Genomic DNA, 21,631 nt, shown 5'->3' with positions numbered 1-21,631 from the left:
AAGCAAGCTCAAGAAGGTCACAATGGTGGTAAAAAACGTGCCCAATTAAGAACAATGTGAAAGAAGCCCTTTTTAAAGCCCCTCAAAAATATGACCGTTTGGTCCAAAATCGAGCCAAACCGGCACTAGACCCGGCCTGTCGGGCTGGCTGCCGACCTACCCGGCAGCAGCACTCGACATGCCGAGCCAGACGCCAAAAATGCGACAACTTTTGCATCCAGACTCCGATTTCGATGATCTTGGGCTCGTTGGAATCACGACAATGAGCTCTACAAAACTATGCATAGAAACATCATAATACAACCATTGAGTAAGAAAAATAATATAAAAGGTTTGGCTTATCTGTAAAACATCGAACTGGTAAAACCTCCAAACATGAAAACGCGATAGGAAGATGCATGCAGATTCCGTTCTCGATGAACTTGGGCTTGTTGAAAAGCTAGCAACAATATCAAGAACCTCACATATAGAAACACCAAGAAGCAACAAGATTTATGGAATGCAAAACATGCAAAGGGTTGAGCTCCCTAAGACGATGTGATCAAGTTACCCAACCGAAATCTCCTCTTGACAGTGCGGCTCTCTATCCTATAACCCGGACTCCCAACAACCACCTTGAGACTGGTAAAAGGAAAACCTAGCAAGGCCATACCTTTGCCTTGTGCATCCCGCTATATCTTGATGATAACTCTTCAAGATCTACTCAAGCCGAAATGCTTCACTTGATCATTGTTGTTTCGTGAAGACTCACGAATGCTCCCACATACACCATGATGGGAAAGCTCCATTGATGCACATCTTCACATGTCCATTATCACCAAATGGACGGCAAAACTTCAAGCATATGATCCTTTTGAGATGCTCATGTTGAACTTGCCCAACTCAACCTTGATGATGATCACCACTTGATTTCATCCTCTCATGGGCTATATTAAATCTCACTTTTGATGCACGCCCATGGAAAGATATCTAACCCATATAGAAAACACAAAGACACACATATGGTGGGTTAGTTCATAAAGCATAATTGACAAAGCTTACCATACCACATGACTTCATGTGGCACATTCTTTATGCTTCATGTGTTGATCAAACTTGAATCTATTCTCCACTCTTCGCATTGGTCAACCTTGTATCTTCTCACGCTCTATCATACTATCTTGAGGTGTATAAAGAACTCTTCATTTATTTACATGCTCTAAATCTTAGTCAACCATAACTCAACTTATGAGACTATCATAGTATCATGACACCGACTTAGAGCCATAGCTTGAATTCTTCACTTGGAATCAAGCACTCAAGATTTTGATCATTCATTGCTTAATACATAAGCAAAAGCATGACTAATATTGAGTTCCACATAAGAACTTCATCTTCATTTATTCTTCTTGATCATATCATATATATGTCTTCAAATCGATGATCTTGATGTCAATACTCAAGGTATATCTTTTATCTTCATGGCATCCATACTTGAATCCAACACATAGACTACACGTATTTCTTATGGAATATTCCTTCATATAAACTCAATGAAAACATTAGTCCATAGAAATTGTCATTAATTACCAAAATCACACATAGGGGCAATATACCCTTACATATTGTAATGATGACATCTCCGTTGAGTCGGAGGCCAACAAACAAAAGGCTAACAAAACCCTAACCTAATCTCTTGTTACGAAGAGTTGTTTCAATAGTATTTAACAAACTTTTGATTTATTTTGAGCCATTTTTTTTAAAAGTAATATGTCGTTCTCATCAACTTTACAAATAATACACTTTTTTTTAAAAAAAATCGAGTCTAGAATTCAGACGGTCGGAGGGCTGACGATCGGCCGACCGACCAAGCTGCCCATTTTGGCGTTGTTCATGCAAAATTACCTTCGCTTTGTGAGTGTTGTCCAGGCCTGAAAGCTGGTCGGCCACAGACGGTCGATCGGCAGCCGGCCGAGCGAGCGAGGGCTAGTTTGGAAATTTCTAAATCGCCTATTATTTGTAAAATTGATGAAAAATGTATTATTTTAAAAAATCGCTTTATTTGGTATCCCTCATTCATTCCCTCGAGATCATCGAAAGGATTGTAGCGTCGGTGGTCTTAGCTGGATCCAGGGCCTAGGCTAGGCACAAGGTACAACACCTACCCAGCCCATACCTTCCGTCCAAGCCCACCCACCCAGTAAATGGCAAACCCACCACCGCCACCACTTGGCCACCACTGCTACCTCCGATGCCGTCGTCGACGATCCGGAGCATCTCCATCACTGTATCTGACGACGACGCTGCCGCGGCGCCCCGGCGTGCCCGCGCCGGCCGGAGGAAGGTCGTCCGCAGCCTGGGGCAGCGCGCCGTGCGGCTTCTCGCGCGCTGGTGGCCTGTCCTCCTGCTCCTCCCGGCCGTCGCGCTGCTCCTCTTCGAGGCCTCGCGGCTCCGCGCCTCTCCGAGCCCCGCCCCGCCAGTATCCAGCCTTGGCCGCCTCGACCCGACCACGCGTCTCGTCCATGGCGTGCGCGAGCGTGAGTCCCCCTACCCTGTTTCGATCTACGCGTTGGCCGTCCCCAAATTCCCCATGCTCCTCTAGTTCCCAACTCCGAATCAGGGTTGCCCCGGATTTGGGAAATTGCACTGTAGGACTCTGACGGTAATGCTAGTTTTGTATTGCATAATTTGGTGAGGCAATGGTGGTGTCATTCCTACTTATTTTCACAAATCATCATCAGATGTATATCACGGTAAATGGAGATTTGAGCTCGGCATATCGGCGCTTTGTGAATTGAGCTTTATAGCCATGTAACTAGTAGGATTACTAAGGTCTTCATATTTTCTTACATGCCAAATATTTGGTACTTGATTAGTCAAATCGGACGCCCAAGATTAGGTCGCTCTATCAGATCAGGGAGCACATATCGTGCCAAATTGTTTTGCTCAGTGACTATTATTGGCTTATGGACCAAGTAATGACATTGGTAGTGTTTTTCTGGACAGCTTGCTTGAAGTTCCTTAGCCCGAAAAGTATAGAGAATCTGGTATTTCATGGCGGCTCGGGACCTGATGCTGTGGTCAAGAGGATCATATACAAATCTGATGACGACGACTACGACTCATACCACCCTGAGGCGAACTCCACGTACTTACTACAGCACGCAGAAGCTACCAGGTTCAATTTGTTTACAGGGTTTCAGACACTTCCTGAAAGAGAAGACAGCTTTAAGGTTCTAACGCTGACTAACAAGCACTTCTCTGCCTCATGAAACTATGCTTTTGTACATCTGTTTACTGTGTTTCCATTACTTCTCCAGGTGAATGAGACTGCCAATGTGCACTGCGGTTTCTACAGTGACAATGGTGGTTTCAGAATTTCCGATGAAGACACCAGATACATGAGAGCTTGTAAAGTTGTTGTGTCAACCTGCGCATTCGGTGGTGGGGATGATCTATATCAACCTATTGGAATGGTTAATTCTTCTATTGGAAAGGTATTTGAGCATTCAAGATTATCAGTAATGCATGCAATCTCTATGTAAAGCGTCACATTTGACGACTCAGTGGATTCTGGATGGATGGACTTATGATAAAACAGGTCTGCTATGTGGCTTTCTGGGATGAGGTCACATTATCAACTCAAGAGGCTGAAGGAAAAGTAACTGGTGACAATGGAATGATAGGAAGGTGGCGTATCATTATTGTCAAGAATCTCCCCTTTGTGGACCAGCGGTTAAATGGAAAGATACCAAAGGTAAAATCTAAAGATGACATAGTCAAGTTTATGTTAGCTTCCTTATTTTGAAAATCTAGGAACGTATGGGATTTGACCTATATGCAGTCTATTTCTGTAAGCCGTGTTAGTTATTTTTCTTATTTGATGATGTATTATTCTGTGTAATTATTTCAAAGGCACTCCCCTGAAAAAGAGATTGGCATAGAAGTTAGATCTGCTGATTTTCTTGCCTTACATTTATGTGTAGAATTCCATAACCGTGTACATTTCTGGTAGTAAAATTGCATATAATGATTTTTGCAGATGTTGACTCACCGACTTTTCCCAGAAGCAAGGTACTCTATATGGGTTGACTCTAAATACCAATTCAGAAGAGATCCCATAGGAGTGCTTGAAGCCCTTCTTTGGAGAACGAACTCTACCTTTGCTATTTCTGAACATGGAGCACGGAGTAACGTCTATGATGAGGGGAAAGCGATTGTTCAAAAGCACAAGGCTACTCCTGAAGAAGTAGAGGTTCAGTTAACTCAGTATCGTCGAGACAGAATGCCAGATGATAAAAGACTACATGGATTAAAAGGTTAGTGTTTGATTTTGTGTGTTTTTTTTTCTAATGGAAAGAAACTTTACCTTGCGTATGCTGATGTTTCATTTTTTCTATATTGGAAGTTACACTGTCTGTGGGATGCTGTCCCAAACATGGCTGTGGTTGGTATGAATATTTGATCAAGTTTTTATTGTTTCAGCTTTAGCCGAAGCTTCCATCATTGTGAGAGAGCTGACCCCATTGACAAATCATTTCATGTGTGCTTGGTTCAATGAAGTTGTTCGCTTCACATCCCGGGACCAACTCAGTTTTCCATATGTACTATGGCGTCTAAACATGCCAGGAATGAACATGTTTCCTGTTTGCACGCGAAGGGATCTTGTTAACAGTCTCGGTCACACAAGGAAAGTAAAACCTCTTGCACAGACAAATTCAGATTCTTCCGTCGCTTGATCTTTTTCTCGATCATTTACTGATCGTCAACTAACCGTTGATTTATGTACCTTCCCTCTATCTTGATCCACAATTTTGTTGTAAATTATTCTTTTGACTCTTCCCTCATGGAACGTCATGACGTGTTGTACACGGACTTTCACCTGATATAGACGCTAAGCAGTTGCTTTTATGTTTGTTGATATTACCTGTAAAAATCATGTTGTGTTTGGGTGAAAGGAACAAGTTTTTTCATTTGTGGTTGTTTAAGCTGTAGGGAATTTGGGCGTAAATAGTCCTATTAGATGTGAATCGGAATGTATTCCTTATTGCCCTCGGTTCTAAGTTCCAACCATGGTATTCTTGCTAGCCATCGGGCATGGGACTGCAAAGTACACCAATTATTTTTGTAATTTTTTTAGTTCTTACTTTCTTAGTAAGATTATAATTTTCTCTTTTAGTATTTTACATGGAATTCAGTTTCTTTTAGCGACTATAGGGGATTTAGATTTACATTTTTTTTGGGTGACTATAGGGGATTTTTTCACACAGCTCCGTGGAACGGCCGAGCTTCCTTATTATAATAATTAGTGGAGTAAATAAATAATGCCTATGTTTTGCTACTGTCTTAAACTTCTTTCCGTGTTTTTTTTTTGAGAAATAAGGGCTCCTTTGATTCATAGGAATTTTATAGGAATTGTGTAGGATTTGAATCCTATATGAAAATTTTCTATACATGTTGTTTGATTCATAGGAATATATCCTATAGAAATCCTATAGAAATCTTATAGCGTAAATCTTATAAGAAGAAAATTTCCTTTGCTATAATTAAACACACTTCATCTTTTCATAGGATTCAAGTATACCTGGGCATGGGAAGCCCGGCCCGAACAGCCCGACCCGACCCGGCCCGAAAATCTCGGGCCGGGCCGGGCTTTTTCTCTCTATCGGGCCGGGCTCGGGCCAACATTCTTCAGCCCGTAACTAAATCGGGCCGGGCTCGGGCCACAGGAAAAAGCAAAATACCATTAGATCGGGCCGGGCCGTCGGGCCAGCTCGGAAATATTCGGGCTTTTTCGGGCCGCGGGCCGGGCTCGGGCCGGAATTTGCTGAAAGTAGGTCGGGCCGGGCCGGGCTCGGGCCAAGGATTTCCCGTCGGGCTTTTTTCGGGCCAGCCCGAAGCCCGGCCCGGCCCGAGAAATGCCCAGGAAGAGATTCAAGTAGCCATGGCATTTCAATCTTATACTTCTACTATTTCTACGATTTTCCTATCCTACGAATCTAAGGAACCCTAAACTCTCGTGTGTTGGTGTCACAATGATCATAGTCTCGCACATACTACCTTCATCATAAAGCTTAAGACTTATATTATTTTTAGAAAATGAAACCATGTTAAGTTTGACTAAGTTTTACCAAAATCATTAACATGCAAGATACAAAATTAATATTATTATATAGATAATAAAATATATTTTATATGATATCTATAAGATATTATATTTGTTAATAGATTTTTTCTAAAATTTAAGTTGAACTTTACTTTGTTTAAATTTTTAAAAAATATAAGATTTAATCTTTGGGAGGTAGTAAGATTTAGCCGATTTAGCATTTCCGATGATTTGTACTCCCTTCATCTAACAAAGGATATCTCAACTTTATCTAAATTTAGATATATCTACACACAAAACTAACAAAGGATGTCGTTGAGTCATCCTTTGTTGGATGGAGGGAGTACAACAAAACGAAGGCAAGGTACCCTAGTGGGCCAACTAAGATTTCCCACGGAGCCCATAAACAAAGCCCATCTTCTTCTCCTTCCTTTTCTCTTCTCTCTCGTCTCCTATATCCCCTTCTTATCCGCTCCACTGACACAACCTCGCCTCCCTGAAACGAAATGCCAGTGGCTTCTCAGTGAACCCAAACCGACCTGAGGCCATCCACCGCCGTCCCCTCCTGCTCACGCCGCCGCTGCAATGGCTACGGCCATCTCCGCCTCGGCGCTCCTCTCCTCCGCCTTCTCCGGCGCTAGGCGCCAACGCCGCGCGGCGAGGCCCGCGCCCCGCCGCGCCGCCCCTGCCGGCCTCACGGTGCGGTGCGAGCAGAGCGACAAGCAGAAGCGGCAGCCTCTCGCCGCGCTCGTCCCACGCGAGCAGCGCTTCATGTTCGAGGGCGACGAGCTCTGCGGCCCCGTAAGAACCCCATTTCTGTATCTCTTTCTCCCTGTTTCCTGCAGTTCAATGCTACTAGAAATTGGGGAATGTACGTACAGCCTATTCACGCAAACAAGTAAGTTTACCGCGGTTTAGGATTTACCTGTTGTACTTGAAGGATTGTAGTTTGTTTCTTAGGCGTAGTTCTCCATTCGTTTTGACAACTGTCAGATGACTTCTTTCAGTTTCATTGACTCACTGCAATACTGCATCATCAATAGTCTATCTTGATTAAGTCCACTCTTTGCATGGAAAATCTTTGTCGGTGTACAATGATTATATGGTATAAATGACGATAAATAAACTGCTGAAATTAGGTTCTGATATTTTGCTGTCACCGAAGATTCCGAAATGAAATTGACGAACATGGAGTGGCCGTTGACTAAATTCAGACAAGAACAAGACTAATATAGTGAAAATCGTTTTGTTCTTACTGCATCTGTTAAGCAAATGTTGTTTCGGTTCGTGGTGTTCACCTATGTTACTGTTTAGTGCTTCGGCTCATTAAGAGCTCAGTAGGATATCCTCGAAAAAAAAAGAGCTTAGTATGATTATCTTACTTACGTTCCACTGTTGTGCTGGCACCATAGCTTATTCTTTTCTCGTGTGTCTAACCTTTGCTTAATCTGACCAAGTAGTTTATGTGCAGGACATATGGAACACTACATGGTACCCTAAGGCTGCAGATCACGTAACTACCGAGAAGACGTGGTATGTTGTTGATGCAGAGGACAAGATTCTTGGCAGGATGGCTTCTGCCATTGCAGTGCATATGAGAGGGAAAAATGAGCCCACATACACTCCAAGTGTGGACATGGGGGCTTTTGTTATTGTGGTATGTATTTTTCGTGCGGTGTTAATACAGTAGGATACTCCCCTCACGTTTCCAAAAAAAAACTTTTATTACTAAAAATAAGCACCAAAGCCATGTTGATTCTTGAAACCCAGATTATACTTGTAACACCGGTGCATCACTGTAGAGTCGTATACGGGCACCATAGTGCACTCTGAGCTAAAATACTGAACTCTATGTTTACATAGGTCAATGCAGAGAAGGTAGCTGTTTCTGGTAAAAAGCGGTCACAAAAGCTCTATAAAAGGCACTCTGGACGACCTGGTGGAATGAAAGAAGAAACTTTTGATCAGCTTCAGAAAAGGATTCCAGAGAGAATTATCGAGCATGCAGTGCGTGGCATGCTTCCTAAGGGCAGGGTAAGAAATCATCTTTTAGCAGTTGTTAGCTCTTAATCTAGTTGGTTGCGTCAGGTGATTTTATTGTCCCAGAGTTGCATTCATGTTTGCTCATTCTGCAGTCATGTGAGTATTTCTTAGAATCACGATGGTCGAGTATGAGGTATATAAAGGAGATGGCCTTGGTCCATGCTTGTGCATATGACCCTGCATCAGGATCTTCAACATGAAACTTCCCGTTATTACTGTTCATATGAATATTGCTGCTGAACAACATTTAGAAATGCAGATAATTTGATTCTAATATACCTTGTCGGCTGGTTTTTCGTTGGTACATAAATTTACAAATACCATGTCTGCGCAAATTACTGGATGAAACTCCTTTCTTTGCTTTCTGAACTCTGGCTACTCTATGCTCGTAACACACATAGTTTGAACTCACTTCCAGCAAATTCACCTGTTTTGTATTTTTCTGAACCATTGGAACATTTTGCAGCTGGGGAGAAGACTATTTACCCACCTCAAGGTGTACAAAGGATCGGAACATCCTCATATAGCTCAAAAGCCGATTCCCCTGCCTATCAGAGACAAAAGAATTATGAAGTCTACCTAGAGAATCCCTGGACGTTGAAAAAGATACGGCAACCTGGCATCAATGCCTCCTCTGAAGATATTGCCCAGTGCTAGGAATGTGACTCGAACATTCATGTCATCTGCCAAAGAATGGTGTGTAATTTTTTGTAATGTAATTTGTTTTTCCAACTGGGCTAGACCCCGCTTTCCATTAAATGCTCAACGGAAATACAAGATTCTTGACTTATATACAGACAACAATTAGAAGGAGAAAGGAAAGCAAATGGGGATACTGAACTGGTGCATCAATGGGAAATCCGCTGCGAGTGCTCGATGTCGAAACACCCTCCATGGGGTAAAACCCATTGCCAGAACCACAATCCAACTGAAGAATTCTATAGAACATGTTACAAACCGAAACATTCAGAGATGGACCCAACAAAACTTAACAGAGGGGCAAAATTCTAAATGGAAGGAAGTACTAGAACAAAAGCCACCGAAGCTTCGTTTTGGACTTATCACCAGCAGACACGCGTTACTACATCGAAGCTTCTTTTTATGGACATATATTTCATTTATTTTATGTATTTTTTAAGACCAAACTGAATGTGTTACAGGAGGAAGAAAACTGCAACACTAATTGAGACTTCAACTGACAACCTGTCCACAAATATATGTATACTAACACATTCATACCACCACACTAGACTACCATTGTTAGTACAATATGCACTTCCAAACAATATAAAAGGTTAACGTGAATTTGTGATGGGCCTGGAAAGCAAAATTCTTTGTTGGGATGGGCTAATCTGGACATTTATCACCGAAGTGCGTCAACAAATATGGCCTTCGCTGTATACTTACGATGGTCTAATCGCATTAAGAGTTTGAGTTTGTGATAGTGCCTTGTCCCTGTCACTTTTACATGGTTGAGTTTCTGATATTGATTTATGGCTGCGCGTGACTACCATAACTCCATAAGGTTTGGATTTTGCGCTGACCTGGGAGTTCCGCAAGTGGAGATTATGCATATATATCTTCTTTGGTGGTTTTATGCTTGCAAAAGCTGCCATGTGCCCGTGTGTTCGACCAATTTGGGTCCGAAAATGCTTCACGTACGATAAAATGGTTACGATTCCTGTACGAACAGACTCATTAGGGGACTTCCCGTGATCCGGCCCACCTGCTGACAGACGCTGATATGAGTCTGATCGTACCAAACTGTCGTATAATTTGATCGTACGTATAGCACTGCTCATTTGGGTCTGAAAGGAGCTATGCGTTAGCGAGTTTCTACTTTTGCATCAGCGAGATTTTATGATTACAATTGTTGCTTTTAACTAAGAGAAGACACCGCCGCAATGCGCAGGGTATCCTCTATGATAGTCTATCTTAACATGCAAAGTATATGCGTTGTCCAGTGTCCACTATTTTAGCTAACTAATTATCCATATCATCCTCACTAATGTTTATTAATTATAGTTTATCTTTACATGCAACTAACCACATCATTTATTCTTTTTTCATACAATTGTTCACACCACTAATTTTTAATTTTTAAATATACAACAATTTCATGTCAAAAAATTAAGCGGCTCGAATACAATTATAAGTAGACAACTTTATTTCATGTGCCTCCTTATATCCTTTTATTTACGAAGATTCTCGCTGCAACGCGTGGGTATCCTTCTACTAGTAAATAAAATGTCTATGATTATTCTAAAGATGGTTTATTACGTGCAACTACTACCAGCATCCATCCGTGATTCCTTTAGAAATTTGTTTAGAAATTTCTCCAACTAGGTCATATTCAGGCACTACCAATTAAGGCCAGATCTTAAATTTTCACCCTGAAAGGTAGGACTTTGAACTTCACCTGTGCTGCCGCCCCCACTATCATACCACTGATGCAAAGCCCAGACACCAAGCAAGCCCCTCAACATCACGAAGACTTGAACCTCCCTTAGCTAGTCCTCCAATCCGGCCTTCATGATATTCTCTTCTTCTAACTTCACCATGGACCAAGTCACTTTATGTCAACACAGAACAGAGCTTCACGCCGTTCCCTCCAAAACCAAACTGTCGAAATAAAGATGCATCATTCCATTCACCGACGGAGCCTTCCAGAACCCATCACTCCGGCTAGATGAAGAAGGATCGACATCGAGAAGGTCTTCGTCTTGGCGCGTGAGAAACCCTAGGACCGCCGCCTTTGTGCAGGTCGAGCCCCCACGCAAACGGCCATCCTCGCCGCCTGTCGAGGGTGCTCCTCAGCAATGCCCTCTGATAGGGGCTTAGGGTTGATGGAATCCTGCAAACTGACACGAGACATCGGTTCACAGACAAGCGGGGAGAGCAATTTACCCAGGTTCGGGGCCCTCGATGAGGTAAAACCCTTACGTCCTGCCTGTCTGTTCTTGATTATGATGATAATAGGTTACAATGGGGTGCCGAATAGTTCGGCTAAGATCTCGTCGAGATGCTAAGCGCTATGGTGACCTAGCTCTTAGCTTCTGGTGGCTAAGATTGATTGTCCTCCTCGTCAGCCCCTCTCCTGGCATTTATATAGGAGGCCAGGTCTCAAGAGGTCTAACCGAGTACGACTAGGTTTACAGTAATTTTAGATCTAATCTTTCCTTGTTCGGCTGCTTCTTTGTCTTGCTTGTCAAGGAATCTTCTGGTGCACCACCCGGATGGGCCGCCTTGCTTCCAAGTGCCTTCATGGGCCTCCAACCAGGAAATATAGGATAGGGCAACGTCGGTTACCCGAAGGGTAGTGCCCACGTCAGTAGCCCCCGAGTATCTAGCCGAAGATAGTTCGGGTAGAGACTAAAGCATGGCTTCTTCTGATGTCCTTCTCCTTGATTGTTCTTGTTCTTCTTCTGTCGGGTGCGCGTCAGCGCTCCCGATGGGAGTAGCCCCCGAGTCTAGGTACGGATGCTTGCAATCCGTGCGTAGACTCAAGTTGTACCACTCGAACATTTTGCTCTGCCGAAGTTTTTCCGCAAGTCTTCATAAGTCATCTGATACATTTCCTCATGCAAGGGATAACGAGTAACGTGCCCAACTTTTGTTGGTTAACTGCCGATGGCAAAACAACGTTACCCTACACAGAATCAAGTCCCCGGGCATGATCCTGGAGTGCAAAAAAGTTTTATCGGGTGCGCGGCCAGCGCTCCCGATGGGAGTAGCCCCCGAGTCTGGACACGAGCGCTTTACGATCGGGTGCAGACTCGAGCTGAACATTCCATCCTTCTCTCTCTAAATATATCTTCGAGTTTTCATTATTTCGGGTGCGCGTCCAGCGCTCCCGATGGGAGTAGCCCCCGAGTCTAAGTGCAAATGCTTTGCAATCTGTGCATAGACTCAAGTTCACCATCCGACACCTTTTTATTCTTTCGAATGCTTTAAGCAATCCTCATGACGTCATTGATGACGCTTTTACTGATATCTTGATTTTGACTGACAAGATGCGACCTGCTGGGCCTATTCTTTCTCTATCTAACCCTGTTTTTAAGCAACATCCTCCCCTCTCGCACAGTTACCAAGGCGCCTCCTCGATTTCCGAAATTTTTAATGGAAAAGATCCAATTGATGAACTGGCAGCAACGACACGCGCCCATACAGCCCTCAAGTTCTCCCTATCTTAAAATCTCCAAAGGACGAAAATCCCTATTCTTCTTCCATATTTTCCGTAGCATCTTTTCGCCCTTCTTCTTCTTCTTCTTCCCGTCGCTACTCCTGCGCCGCCACCACTGCTTTTCCAATCTTCCTCTGATCTCGTAATGGTGAAGAAGAAGAGCCTTACCGCCGCCGCCAGTTCTACCAGTGGTGGCGCCGCCGCCAAATCCTCCTCGAATCTTCCGAAGGGGAGCACTCCAAACGCTCCTCCCCCAGCTCCGGCGCCGTGATGCGCGTAGATGTACACGTCCGTTGGGAACCCCAAGAGGAAGGTATGATGCGCACAGCAGCAAGTTTTCCCTCAGAAATAAACCAAGATTATCAAACCAGTAGGAGCCAAGAGGCACATGAAGGTTGTTGGTGGAGGAGTGTAGTGCGGCGCAACACCAGTGAAACCGGCGCCAACGTGGAACCTGCACAACACAATCAAGATACTTTGCCCCAACGTAACAGTGAGGTTGTCAATCTCACCGGCTTGCTGAAAACAAAGGATTAAGCGTATCGAGTGGAAGATGGTGTTTGTTTGCAAAGAACAGTAAAGAACAATAATTGCAGTAGAATGTATTCAGATGTAAAAGAATGGACCGGGGTCCACAGTTCACTAGTGGTGTCTCTCCAATAAGATAGCAAGCATGCTGGGTGAACAAATTACAGGTGGGCAATTGACAAATCAAGATTCAATACATATCAACGATGATTACTATGAGATTTAATCAGGGCATTACGACAAAGTACATAGACCGCTATCCAGCATGCATCTATGCCTAAATAATCCACCTTCGGGTTAGCATCCGCACCCCCTCCGGTATTAAGTTGTAAACAACAGATAATTGCATTAAGTATGGTGCGTAATGTAATCAACACAAATATCCTTAGACAAAGCATTGATGTTTTATCCCTAGTAGCAACAACACATCCACAAGCTTAGAACTTTCTCGTCATCTGTCCCGCATTAAATGGAGGCATGAACCCACTATCGAGCATAAATACTCCCTCTTGGAGTTACAAGTATCAACTTGGCCGAGCCTCTACTAGCAACGAGGAGCATGCAAGAACATAAACAACACATATATGATAGATTGATAATCAACTTGACATAGTATTCTAGATTCATCGGATCCCACCAAACACAACATGTAGCATTACAAATAGATGATCTTGATCATGTTAGGCAGCTCACAAGATCTAAACAATGATAGCACAAGCGGAGAAGACAACCATCTAGCTACTGCTATGGACCCATAGTCCAAGGATGAACTACTCACGCATCAATCCGGAGGCGGGCATGATGATGTAGAGCCCCTCCGGTGATGATTCCCCTCCCCGGCAGGGTGCCGGAGGCGATCTCCTGAATCCCCCGAGATGGGATTGGCGGCGGCGGCGTCTCTGGAAGGTTTTCCGTATCGTGGCTCTCGGTACAGAGGGTTTCGCGATGAAGGCTTTAAGTAGGCGGAAGGGCAGGTCAAGTGGCGGCACGAGGGCCCCACACGCTAGGGCCGCGCGGCCAGGGCCTGGGCCGCGCCGCCCTAGTGTGTCGGCGCCTCGTGGCCCCACTTCGTTTTCCCCTCGGTCTTCTGGAAGCTTCGTGGAAAAATAGGACCCTGGGTGTTGATTTCGTCCAATTCCGAGAATATTTCCTTACTAGGATTTCTGAAACCAAAAATAGCAGAAAACAACAACTGGCGCTTCGGCATCTTGTTAATAGGTTAGTGCCAGAAAATGTATAATAATGATGTAAAGTATGTATAAAACAATCAAGTATTGTCATAAAAGTAGCATGGACCATAAGAAATTATAGATACGTTTGAGACGTATCAGCATCCCCAAGCTTAGTTCCTACTCGCCCTCGAGTAGGTAAACGATAACACAAATAATTTCTGAAGTGACATGCTACCAACATAACCTTGATCAACATTATTGTAAAGCATATGAGATGAATGGAGTGATCTGAAGCAAAAGATTGCTAACAAAGATAATGACTAAAAAAATGAATCATATAGCAAAATTTTCATGAATAGTACTTTCAAGACAAGTATCAACAAGACTTGCATAAGAGCTAACTCATAAGCAATAAATTCTTAGTAGAATGCATTGAAGCAACACAAAGGATGATTAAGTTTCAGCAATTGCTTTCAACTTGTAACATGTATATCTCATGGATATTTGTCAACATAGAGTAGTATACCAAGTGCAATAAGTAAACATGTAAGAATCAATGCACACAGTTAACACAAGTGTTTGCTTCTAAGATAGAAAGAAGTGGGTAAACTGACTCAACAATAAAGTAAAAGAATGGCCCTTCGCAGAGGGAAGCAAGGATTACTATTTTTGTGCTAGAGCTTTTATTTTGAAAACATAGAAACAATTTTGTCAACGGTAGTAATAATTCATATGTGCTATGCATAATACTTCCTACAAGTTGCAAGTCTCATGCATAGAGTACTAATAGTGCTCGCACCTTGTCCTAATCAGCTCGGATAACACGGATTATCATCACATGACATATGTTTCAACCAAGTGTCACAAAGGGGTACCTCTATGCCGCCTGTACAAAGGTCTAAGGAGAAAGCACGCATTGGATTTCTCGCTTTTGATTATTCTCAACTTAGACATCCATACCGGGACAACATAGACAACAGATAATGGACTCCTCTTTTAATGCTTAAGCATTCAACAACAAATAATATTCTCATAAGAGATTGAGGTTGTGTGTCCAAACTGAAACTTCCACCATGATACATGGCTTTAGTTAGCGGCCCAATGTTCTTCTCTAACATATGCATACTCAAACCATTTGATCATGAAATCGCACTTACTTCAGACAAGACAAACATGCATAGCATCTCACATGATATCCAACAAAGGTAAAAAGTTGATGGCGTCCCCAGAAACATGGTTACCGCTCAACAAGCAACTTATAAGAACTAAGACACATAACTACATATTCATCACCACAATAGTTTTTAAGCTATTTGTCCCATGAGGTATATATTGCAAAGATAAAGGAATGAAATTTTAAAGGTAGCACTCAAGTAATTTACTTTGGAATGGCATAAAAATACCACATAGTAGGTAGATATGGTGGACACAAATGGCATGGGTTTTGGCTCAAGGTGTTTGGATGCACGAGAAGCATTTCCTCTCAGTACAAGGTTTGGGCTAGCAAGGTTGTTTGAAGCAAACACAAGTATGAACAGGTACATCAAAACTTACACAAGAACATATTGCAAGCATTATAAGACTCTACACTGTCTTCCTTGTTGTTCAAACACTTTACCAGAAAATATCTAGACTTAGAGAGGCCAATCATGCAAACCAAATTAAACAAGCTCTACGGTAGTTCTTCATTAATAGATTAAACTACATGATGCAAGAGCCTAAACATGATCTATGAGAGCTCAAACAATTGCCAAATTATTCCAAACCATATGCAGCATTTTCTGATTCCAACCAAATAGCAATTTAACGAAGCAATTTCAGCCTTCGCCATGAACATTAAAGCACAATTAACAACACAAGTGTTCCATATGAAAAAGCGGAGCGTAATATCTCCAATATAAGGATGTTGGGATCCAACTTTATTCAAACCAAAACAAAAATAAAAGCAAACCGACGCTCCAAGTAAAGAACATAAGATGTGATGGAATAAAAATATAGTTTCACTAGAAGTGACCTGATAAGTTGTCGATGAAGAAGGGGATGCCTTGGGCATCCCCAAGCTTAGATGCTTGAGTCTTCTTAAAATATGCAGGGATGAACCACCGGGGCATCCCCAAGATTAGACCTTTCGCTCTTCTTGATCATAGTATATCATCCTCTTCTCTTGACCCTTGAAAACTTCCTCCACACCAAACTTCAAGCAAACTCATTAGAGGGTTAGTGCATAATCAAAAATTCATATATTCAGAGGTGACACAATCATTCTTAACACTTCTGGACATTGCACAAATCTTCTGAAAGTTAATGAAACAAAGAAACTCATTCAATATAGCAAAAGCGGCAATGCGAAATAAAAGGCAGAATCTGTTAAAAACAGAACAGTCCGTAAAGACGAATTTTGCAGGGGCACTTAACTTGCTCAAACGGAAAAAATCATAACTGATGAAAGTTGCGTACATATTTGAGGATCACGCACGTAAATTTTCAGATTTTTTTGACTCTTCTACAGAGAATTCTGCGCGAATTCGTGACAGACAGCAATGCTGTTTCTGTGCATCAATCCAAATCTAGCATCAACTTTGCCATAGAGACTTTACTTGGCACAAAAACATGATAAGGAGAGGTTGCTACAGTAGTAAACAACTTCCAAGACTCAACAATACAGTAAATAAAATGAAACTTGGATTATCTCCCAAGAAGTGCTTTTCTTTAACGCCTTTCAGCTAGGCGCAGAAAGTGCAAATCAAGTATTATCAAGAGATGAAACATCAACGTTATTACCCGAGGGGTCGGGAGTTTTCTCAACAATGCATTGTATCTGGTCTATATAAGTAACTCCTCTTTCATTGCTCCTAGGCTTACTATTCTCATCAAACAAATTTTCAGGAACAAGCCAAGCATAGTTATTTTCTAAAGCTTCATGCATCCCTAGGAGCTTACTAGGTATCGGTGCTTTAATTTCCTTACCATCATTAACATTATTAGTGTACCTTATTCTATCCATGTCCATCTTTTCAAGTATTCGTTTAAAATCAGGAAAGAAACCAAGCCTCTTATGCTTAATAAAAACTTTTCTAGCTTCTTTAGCTATGTCTGCAAATTCTCTAACAAGGACTTTTAAAACAAAATCTCTCTTTTCTCCCATCTCCATATCCGAAAGTGTAAGAAACATATGTTGTATTATGGGATTGAGATTAACAAATCTAGTTTCCAACATGTGTACTAAACAGGCAGAAGCACTTTCATAAGTAGGAGCAGTTTTTAATAATGGTATATCTTCAAAATCTTCATCCATACTAACATGGGTGAAAAATTCTTCTATATTATCTCTTCCAATGATAGACCCTTGTCCTACCGGTATTTTTTCCAGAGTAAACTTAGGATGGAGCATGATGAAATAAACAAAAGTAAACTTGATGAATTAAATGCAAGTAACTATTTTTTTTGTGTTTTCGATATAGAGCAAATAAACAGGATAATAAATAAAGTAACTAATTTTTTTTGTGTTTTTAGATATGAAGCAAACAAGACAGTAAATAAAATAAAGTAAAGCAAGAAAAAACAAAGTAAAGAGATTGGATGTGGAGACTCCCCTTGCAGCGTGTCTTGATCTCCCCGGCAACGGCGCCAGAAAAAGAGCTTGATGCGCGTAGATGTACACGTCCGTTGGGAACCCCAAGAGGAAGGTATGATGCGCACAACAGCAAGTTTTCTCTCAGAAAGAAACCAAGGTTATCGAACCAGTAGGAGCCAAGAAGCACGTGAAGGTTGTTGGTGGAGGAGTGTAGTGCGGCGCAACACCAGTGAAACCGGCGCCAACGTGGAACCTGCACAACACAATCAAGATACTTTGCCCCAACGTAACGATGAGGTTGTCAATCTCACCGGCTTGCTGAAAACAAAGGATTAAGCGTATCGAGTGGAAGATGGTGTTTGTTTGCAAAGAACAGTAAAGAACAATAATTGCAGTAGAATGTATTCAGATGTAAAAGAATGGACCGGGGTCCACAGTTCACTAGTGGTGTCTCTCCAATAAGATAACAAGCATGCTGGGTGAACAAATTACAGGTGGGCAATTGACAAATCAAGATTCAATACATATCAACGATGATTACTATGATATTTAATCAGGGCATTACGACAAAGTACATAGACCGCTATCCAGCATGCATCTATGCCTAAATAATCCACCTTCGGGTTAGCATCTGCACCCCCTCCAGTATTAAGTTGTAAACAATAGATAATTGCATTATATGGTGCGTAATGTAATCAACACAAATATCCTTAGACAAAGCATTGATGTTTTATCCCTAATAGCAACAGCACATCCACAAGCTTAGAACTTTCTGTCACTGTCCCAGATTCAATGGAGGCATGAACCCACGATCGAGCATAAATACTCCCTCTTGGAGTTACAAGTATCAACTTGGCCAGAGCCTCTACTAGCAACGGAGAGCATGCAAGAACATAAACAACACATATATGATAGATTGATAATCAACTTGACATAGTATTCTAGATTCATCGGATCCCACCAAACACAACATGTAGCATTACAAATAGATGATCTTGATCATGTTAGGCAGCTCACAAGATCTAAACAATGATAGCACAAGCGGAGAAGACAACCATCTAGCTACCGCTATGGACCCATAGTCCAAGGATGAACTACTCACGCATCAATCCGGAGGCGGGCATGATGATGTAGAGCCCCTCCGGTGATGATTCCCCTCTCCGGCAGGGTGCCGGAGGCGATCTCCTGAATCCCCCGAGATGGGATTGGCGGCGGCGTCTCTGGAAGGTTTTCCGTATCGTGGCTCTCGGTACAGAGGGTTTCGCGACGAAGGCTTTAAGTAGGCGGAAGGGTAGGTCAAGTGGCGGCACGAGGGCCCCACACGCTAGGGCCGCGCGGCCAGGGCCTGGGCCGCGCCGCCCTAGTGTGTCGGCGCCTCGTGGCCCCACTTCGTTTCCCCCTCGGTCTTCTGGAAGCTTCGTGGAAAAATAGGACCCTAGGCGTTGATTTCGTCCAATTCCGAGAATATTTCCTTACTAGGATTTCTGAAACCAAAAACAGCAGAAAACAAAGAATCGGCGCTTCGGCATCTTGTTAATAGGTTAGTGCCGGAAAATGTATAATAATGATGTAAAGTATGTATAAAACATTCAAGTATTGTCATAAAAGTAGCATGGAACATAAGAAATTATAGATACGTTTGCGACGTATCACGCCGCCAGCGCCGCCAAGCTCGGTAGCCAAGCCTGGGGATTGGATAGCGTCATCCATCACCAAGCGTGATGAAAAGAGATCCCGAAGCCTGGGGTTAATCTCCTCCGAGGAGGGGAACGTGATTTTTCCAGGTGCGGTTTCTCGACCCAATCCCCCCGCTGGATTTACTGTGATGTTCCTGTCGTTCCTTTATCGGGGTCTCTCGCTTCCTGCTCATGAATTCCTTCTTCATCTTCTGCGGACTTACGAAATCCAACTGTGGCAACTTACTCCTAACTCAATCCTTCACGTTGTTGTGTTCATCACTCTCTGCGAAGCGTTTTTGGGCATTGAGCATCATTTTGGATTGTGGAAAAAGATCTTTTATGTAAAGAGATACAGCAGTAGTAATAGATCTTTTGTCATCGGAGGAGTGGGGTTCGTGGCTCGTTCAGAGGTTAATTACTTCAATTTCCCAATGAGAGAATCCGTGCAAGGATGGATACTGAAATGGTTTTATGTCAAGGATTCCTTGTCAACCGAGTCCCAGCTTCCTTGCTTTGCTGATGTCCTCGAAGCCAAGCCTAAGGATTCCTGGAAGAACATTCTCTCTCCCGACGAAAGGGCAGCAACCGACGAATTATTTGCCAAATTTCTTCGAATCAAGGAGGCCGATGGACAAACCATGGTTGGCACAGAGGTGGCAGCGGTGTTCCTGAAACGTCGAGTCCAACCAGTCATGGCCAGAATTCGTCCAATGTGGTTGTATTCACGTTCGAAGGATGAGACCAGGATTAATGTTGCCGAACTGTCGAAAAAGGAGCTGCTTGATGAAGTCCGTCGCCTTACTTTCTTTAGTCAGGAAGACTCGATCCCATTGATATCCTCTTAAACTCCTCTCGATGCCGATCATCCACCGCCAGAGGTATCTTCCCTTTTCATGTTCTCATTATGTTATTTCCACTTAGTCGATGTAATTCTTATTATCCTTACTTGTTTTTTCTCTTCGACAGATCCCCATAGTCTCTGGAAACTTGCACGATTCGCCAAGTGATACTTTCGAGGGAAGAGGTTCCTCAGTACCCGTCGATTTTCACACTGTCGAGCACACAAATCCAGAGAGCAAACTCGATGATCCGATAGATTCTGGAACTGCTCATACCGACCTTCCTCCCCCAGCCGATGATGCTTGCGACACAGAGGGATCAGTGCGTGATGACGACGCTGATCGTGATGCCTTTGTTAATGCATCTGCGGAGGAGGCAAGGGCTTCACCCGTGAAGAGATCAACCGGCGGCTTCGCCGAAGAAGATGATCTCTTCGATATGTAAGCACTTTCTGCCCTGATGCCATATTTTGTCCCCTTGTTTCTCGCATTCTTTTCATAATTTCTGTCGATCGTTCCCTTTTTACAGGGACGAAGGTTTCGTTGAGCCCCCGTCTAAGAAAGCCAAATCTGGCGCTGCTCCGCCGGACGTTGCGGCTTCCGAAGCTTCGGCTCCTAAGACGGTCCCCGCGGCTCAGGTATCGACAACTTCTTCCCTTTCTAAGGGGAAAGATGTCCCTTCGACCGCCGCCGCCGTGACTCCTCCTTCTGTAAGTCCCTTTTCGATTATAACGCGAATCGACCTAGTGCGTACCTTGCTTCATGAACATCCTTCTTTCTCAAGGACCTGCGGGGTGTTGTTTCTTCTTTGGAGGCCTTCGCCTCCCAGTTCACCTCCCTTGAAGCAGACAAGGCTCGGCTGCAGAAGGAAGTTAAATCTTCTTCCTCGAAACTGGATGGTGCTGTCAAAATAGCGACCACAGCTCGCCAAGAAGTCGACTCTCTCAAAGAGGAGCTCGGCAAGCTAAAGGAGAAGCTAAAGGAAGAAGAAGCCTCTAGGTTGGCTGCCGAAGCTCGGGCAGCCGAAAAAGATGATCTCCTGCGCCAATCTTCATTGGCTTTGCTTGGTACTTCTCTTTACGCCTTCTTAACGACTTTTGCGAATTTAATCCTTAGATAATAATCTTTTCCATTTCGTCTCCTTTCAGAGGCCGCCGACATCCCTGGTGCCGCATTGGATAAAATTCCAAACAATTCTCCGGCAAATAGTGTGTCGATGACTCTCGCCGCCCACCAGCTTACACGGGAGCTCCTTGAAAAGGGCAAAGGTGCCATGGCGTGGATGCACTTGATGATCTTCTCTAAAGTTAGTCAAGACTAGACTTTGGGGCAGCTAATCGATGATGCGCGTAGATGTACACGTCCGTTGGGAACCCCAAGAGGAAGGTATGATGCGCACAGTGACAAGTTTTCCCTCAGAAAGAAACCAAGGTTATCGAACCAGTAGGAGCCAAGAAGCACGTGAAGGTTGTTGGTGGAGGAATGTAGTGCGGCGCAACACCGGTGAAACCGGCGCCAACGTGGAACC

At 43.2% G+C, this 21,631-nt stretch overlaps 2 protein-coding genes across 2 annotated transcripts; both read left to right on the top strand.

Moving 5' to 3' along the window:
- The first annotated feature begins 2,230 nt into the window (after window positions 1–2,230).
- LOC124663723 (probable hexosyltransferase MUCI70) lies at window positions 2,231–4,936 on the top strand. Its single transcript, XM_047201396.1, has 6 exons — window positions 2,231–2,516; window positions 2,986–3,212; window positions 3,300–3,476; window positions 3,581–3,736; window positions 4,022–4,298; window positions 4,465–4,936. Exons 1-6 carry the CDS (start codon window positions 2,231–2,233, stop codon window positions 4,716–4,718), a joined length of 1,377 nt encoding a protein of 458 aa, XP_047057352.1. The 3' UTR covers window positions 4,719–4,936.
- A 1,629-nt stretch (window positions 4,937–6,565) lies between these two features.
- LOC124663511 (50S ribosomal protein L13, chloroplastic-like) lies at window positions 6,566–8,918 on the top strand. The gene is made up of 4 exons (XM_047201206.1): window positions 6,566–6,886; window positions 7,557–7,742; window positions 7,949–8,119; window positions 8,595–8,918. Exons 1-4 carry the CDS (start codon window positions 6,671–6,673, stop codon window positions 8,709–8,711), a joined length of 690 nt encoding a protein of 229 aa, XP_047057162.1. The 5' UTR covers window positions 6,566–6,670; the 3' UTR covers window positions 8,712–8,918.
- The last annotated feature ends 12,713 nt before the right edge of the window (window positions 8,919–21,631 follow it).

The sequence above is a fragment of the Lolium rigidum genome, chromosome 6 (genome assembly GCF_022539505.1).
Source record: "Lolium rigidum isolate FL_2022 chromosome 6, APGP_CSIRO_Lrig_0.1, whole genome shotgun sequence".
Classification (NCBI taxonomy): domain Eukaryota; kingdom Viridiplantae; phylum Streptophyta; class Magnoliopsida; order Poales; family Poaceae; genus Lolium; species Lolium rigidum.
The sequence above is the reverse complement of the archived record's forward strand: the minus strand, read 5'-3'. Positions and strand labels throughout refer to the sequence as shown.